General features: G+C 53.7%; 1 protein-coding gene across 1 annotated transcript; it reads right to left on the bottom strand.

The window, feature by feature from the left end:
- Positions 1 to 1,152: 1,152 nt before the first annotated feature.
- On the bottom strand, positions 1,153 to 5,009 carry LOC100952731 (testisin-like). Its single transcript, XM_012805696.1, has 4 exons — positions 4,810 to 5,009; positions 3,779 to 4,062; positions 1,635 to 1,789; positions 1,153 to 1,383 (listed from the first exon to the last, which is right to left on the bottom strand). Exons 1-4 carry the CDS (start codon positions 5,007 to 5,009, stop codon positions 1,153 to 1,155), a joined length of 870 nt encoding a protein of 289 aa, XP_012661150.1.
- Positions 5,010 to 5,254: the final 245 nt, after the last annotated feature.

Here is a 5,254-nt window from a genome sequence, read left to right as displayed (position 1 = left end):
GGGATTCGAACCCGCCACCTTAGGTGTACGTGGCTGGCGCCTTAGCCGGTTGAGCTATAGGCGCCGAGCCAAGCACCAGGATTTCTTATCAAGCAAATGGGCCCTCTGCTTGATATGCACAGACACCAATATCACGGCACCAGCCTTTGGGAAAAGAAAGACTTTATCATGGGATCTGCAGGGAAAGAGAGAGGAGGCAGGCTCAACTGCCACCCAAATCGGGGGTCTAGGGCAAGATTAAAGGTTTGCAGGGTAAGGGAGAAGTTTCAGGAATGTTGGCTTGGCAGAGACTGATAGGAAGGTTTCAAATTTGACCATTTATATTGAGGCATATTTGTCCCTGGATGCCTTGGGCTGGTGGACCCCTCATTTCTGGGAGTCCCAGGAGTTAGATTCTAGGCATGTCTCGGTCTTCTGGGTTTCCCCAAGGGGAGGAATCATTAATTCTGGGTGTTTTAGAGGTCAAAGTTTTTTTCTATTGTATGTGCTTGGGTTACATAACTTGCAGTTTTGGGCTCTGTTATACCTAAAAGGAAATTTAATGTTTGGTTGTCAACCAAGTAGGCCAAGTTTGGGCTGGTCCCACAGTCACAAATCTTCAACATGGGTTGGGGGGTGTTAAGAGAGCAATACCTACTACTAGTGCCTTTATCCTCAGTGGCCAAGTACTAAGGCCCCAGCAGGATTGTAGCTTGTACAAACTAATCAGAATTTCTTTCTCCACTGCCTTGGTTTCCCTACTTCTTCACCTGTGCTCCCTGGGATCCCCTCCCAAATAAATCCCCTTAACCCAAGTGACTGGTCTTGGTCAGCCTTGCAAAGACCTGGGATAGGGGCATTTGGAATGTTTCCTCTTTGGCACCCCCACCCCAGCCTTCCTAGCCCTTGATACCCCGAAGCAAACACTGTGTTTCCATCAATCATCTTCCTGAAGAGAGCTCTGTTGTCTGAAATGAAATGTTGGGTAACACAGATGGGTGGGCAAAGATCTGAGAGTTCGAGCAGCTCAAGGGTTGAACATGAGTGACTGGAAGGAGGTTGTCAAGGAGACCCAAGGCTGGAAGAATGCTCTACCAGGCATCAGTTCAAATGAGTTTATTAGCACACAGGACAAAGAGGACTAGAGCACAGCTCAGCAGCTGACTCAGTAACTCATGGGCTTGGGATGGTCACACCTGCCCAGAGCAGAGTGAGAAGTAGTGGCCAGGAGGGGTCTGGCCTGGGCATGCCACTCATCAGCTTCTGGATCCATCTGAAGTGGTGGGTGATATTAGTGTAGACACCAGGTCGGTTGGGCCGGCCACAGCCCTCTCCCCAGCTCACGATTCCAATCTGATACCACAGTCCATTCTTTTTGCATACCAAGGGCCCACCTGAGTCACCCTGGAAAACAACTTGAGTGAGCCCAGCCTGGGGCAGGGGCAGCAAGCAGCAGAGAGGCCAGGAGAGCAGGAGGGGCTAGGGGCCTGGGCGCAAATCCTATTCCTCCCCTGGCAGTGACTGAGCCTCAGTATCTACATCTGCAAAGTAGACAGATAGCTTCTACCTCCCAGGGTTGGTGTACAGATCAAAAAAGGTAAGGGACACTGGTTGCTCTCAGGCCTGGGACTGAGAAAGGTGGGAGGGATACTTACAAAGCAGGAATCCTTGCCGCCTTGGGGATCACCAGCGCAAACCATGTCTCCAAAGATGTTCAGACGGAAAGCACGTTTTCGGAACAGGTGGTGACACATGGTGGAATTTATGACGGCAACCTCCACTTCCTGAAGGGTGTAGGGAGAGGGCAGAGCTATCGGGGATGGGAGGACAGAGAAAGACAACACCATGAGCCACCCCTGTAGGGAAGATTGGCCTGGGCTGGCGGGGGGGGGGCTGTCCTTGGGGTACCCACTATGCCTGGCATGTTACTCTTAGACTCCCAGTTCTAGCCCAGCACATCACAGGTGCTCAACAGTATCACAGAAAGATCCAGTGGATGGACAGGCTGTTAGAGCTGCTCCCTGGGCCTCAGTTTCCCTGTCTGGAGGATGGGGTGATAGTCCTGCCTGAGCCAGGGGAGACGTTTTTCTCAGCTAAAACAGGAAGAGGGAGGGGCTGAGACTGAGATGGTTTGTGTGAACTCAGCTTGGCTGCAGCAGCTGGTGCCAGGCCAGGTGGAGCCGTCCATTGGGCTCTCTCACCTCAGTAGCATTGGGCCACTTTCAGGGCCTGAGCCATCTACTCTTAGGACCCCTTCAGCACCCCTGCATGTAGCAGCCATCAAGATTCACTGCCAGATAAGGACAGAGTCAGGGGAAGATTCCCTCTAACCTCCCAGCTAAGCACCAGGGAAGTGTCACAGCCTGATGGGAACCCACTTGTCTACACCAGTGGTTCTCAACCTTCCTAATGCCACAGCCCTTTAATACACTTCCTGTGGTCATGACCCACAGGTTGAGAACCCTGGTCTACACAATTTCTAAGCCTGGGTCCCCATCAGCACCTTCTCCTGCAGAGGGCAACAATAATAGTGAGGAGCTGACGCGCAGGCTGCACTACCTGTGTGCTCAGGACTCTTCCAAGCCCTTAGGATTTAACAACCCCAGAGCTACCCTATGACAACAGAACTAGTATGACCTTATTTTCCAAATGAGGACCCTGGCCCAGTTACATGAAGTGCCTTGCCCAGGGTCTCCCAGCTAGCACAGGGCAGAGCAGAAGTTCACACCAGGCAGGGGGCTCCAGGGAGAATGAGGCCAGGCCTGGGACTTCAGGGGAAATCTCTGGGCCCCTTCACCCACACCTGCTCATCCTGTGCAGCAGAGGTTCCTTCTGAGAGAGGGAAAGAGCCCGTCCTTTAGAGGGAGGCAGATCTGGTGTTGAGTTCTCTGTTCTCCCTGCCAAATCCAGGTGTGTGACCTTGGAGACATCCCTTACCCTGTCTGAGCCAATGGGCCCTGCCTTTTCTTCTATTTACTACTTTTGGGGTTTGGGGAAATTCCCATGACTCCCTCAGTTTTCTCATCTATAAAATGGGTCTGAAAACGTTCCCAGCTTCATCCCTAGGTAAGCTCTAGGAGGAACACAACTCTTGTCTTGCTCACTCCTGGCTGCCCAAGTCTAGAACTGTGTCAAGCCCACATGTGTACTACTGTCACAGGTTGATGCAGCCATGGGCCAGGCCAGTGAGCCATGGGAAGGGACATTCTGGCAAAGGAACATGCCCATGCTGGAGGGCTGGAGGCCCCAGGGTACCTCTCTGGGTGCTGCGCTCAGCACATTCAGGGGATCTGTGTTGAGGGATGAGTAGGTGAGGCCTGGGAGGGGGGTTCTAGTGTTGAGTTAAGGGAGCAGGAGCATGGGGTGGAAATTTTAAGGACAGAGAAATGGGTTCAGACTCCAGAGAGAGAGCCAGATCTCAGGGAGGTGCCCCAGGCAGGAAGGGGCCAGAGTGGGAAGCTAACACCTGGGGAGTGTATGACCACCATGTGGAAGTATCTGAAGCTTCCATCACCAGGCTCCCAGCACCCTTGCAGCCTGAACCAAGCAGGCCTCCCTCCCAAACTCTCCTTCTGGCCCCCCTAGCCTTGGAGGGAGAGAGAATTGAGTGTTTGGTTCCTGTCCTTGCAGGAGTGGGAGTGAGAGCAGAAAAGCAGATGAGGAGAGGAGGCTGAGCAGACCAGCACGAGGTGCTCCCATTGTGCCCCAGGACAATGAGGGGCTGCTGTGCCTGAGTCATGGGGAGAGGTGCATGAGGGTAGGGGTAGGCCCATCCAGACCCGCCTAACCTCAGCCTCACCTTGCTTCTCTTCAATATTCCCCCAGCCAGTCACCCAGCAGTTCGTTCGGTTCTGGAATTCGGATGTGGAGGCCGGGAGACAGATGGGCCTGACATGAGTACTGTAGCTGATGTCTGAGAATAACCTCACCATGGCGATGTCATTGGGTGGTGACCCCAGGTACTTGGGGCTCAGATAAATATTTTGCACCTGGTAACGATTGTAGTATGCCTCCAGATTCCACATAGATGGCCTGGAAGTCAGCTCGCCAAACTGGACCGACCATGAAATGGGGTTATCAGACCTGGCAGGGAGGAGAGAACAGTCAGGGGCCCCTGAATGGAGGGTTGGCCACCTGGGGGACCCAACACAGGAGGTGAGACTGTGGGGTTGCTACTTGCTCATCCTGGATGCCATTAGCAAGTCCTTCTGGGCACAATAGCACCTATAGACACGGGACAGCCCAAGAGGCCACAACCAAAGTCCCAGAATCTGAGACTGTGGGAGAGGGAGGGTGGAACAGGAAGATGGGGTCTTGCCAACTCATAGAGCCTTCTACGGATACTTGAACTGAGCCAAGTCCTCCAGCAGGACCCTGATGCAGCCCCAAGGAAAAAGGAGCAGATGCACTGGGGTAATGTGGGTGCCCAGCAGGGTGGAGCCAATACACCTTCCCTGGGAGACTGGGCCACAGAAGGCACAGTGCCTAGCAAGTGGCCCTCATCTGCACACCCCAGAGGAGGAATGAGAGTGGGCAGCAAAGATGGTGATATCCTTTAGGCTAAGTAAGAAAAAAAAAAAAGAATAGCCCTCCCCCCCTCCAAATGATCATAGAACTAGTGTAGAAATATTCTCAAAGAACTTCCTGGAAGAACCTGAACAGGATTTCCTACATGGTCACCAAAGGAAACCCATGTGCATATCACTGGTAGCAGCCCAGCCTGGGCCTCAGGAGATAGTGACCTGCACCTTGTGCACCGTGGTGCTTGGGCAAACTTGGGACCAAGGTCCCCAGAACCCCCTAACTATCCCAACCTGACCCCAGACTCACCTAGCAAAGCAGTGCGCAGCTGTGAGCACCCACCGGTGGTTGAGCAGGCTCACTCCACAAACGTGGAAGCCCCAGTAACGCAGGCTCCCTTGCCATGGCCAGCGCCCAAGCTCGGAGTCATGTCCACCCACCACACGTGACAGGATGGTCCGTCGGCCACAGGACCCTGGGATGGTCAGACCGACCTGGGGCTCAGCCATGACGCAGGCCCCCCTCCCCTCAGGGTGCATGCAGGGGCTCCCCGGGATCTGTGAGCCCACCTGAGGCCTCCAGATGCCTCCTGGGATCTTGTTATGTGCAGGAAAGTCACTGGGGATTTACCCACATGGTCCACAGGGCCCGCCCCTCCACCCAGGGCCCATCAGTTACTTTTTTTTTTTTTTTTTTTTTTTTTTGAGACAGAGTCTCACTATGTCGCTCTGGGTAGAGTGCTGTAGCGTCACAG

Source organism: Otolemur garnettii, unplaced genomic scaffold (assembly GCF_000181295.1).
Source record: "Otolemur garnettii isolate 467f Iridium unplaced genomic scaffold, OtoGar3 scaffold00044, whole genome shotgun sequence".
Taxonomy (NCBI): Eukaryota; Metazoa; Chordata; class Mammalia; order Primates; family Galagidae; genus Otolemur; species Otolemur garnettii.
Note: the sequence above shows the minus strand (reverse complement) of the source record. Positions and strands in the feature narration are given on the sequence as shown.

What these genes read in the sequence shown, in the direction of transcription:
- LOC100952731 (XM_012805696.1), bottom strand. Translation starts at nt 5,009, where the DNA reads ATGGCTGAGCCCCAGGTCGGTCTGACCATCCCAGGGTCCTGTGGCCGA. An exon ending in GCTGCGCACTGCTTTGCTAG is followed by an intron (nt 4,063 to 4,809) that starts GTGAGTCTGGGG and finishes CCTCCCTGCCAG; the next exon opens with GTCTGATAACCCCATTTCAT. An exon ending in GCGGCAAGGATTCCTGCTTT is followed by an intron (nt 1,384 to 1,634) that starts GTAAGTATCCCT and finishes GTTGTTTTCCAG; the next exon opens with GGTGACTCAGGTGGGCCCTT.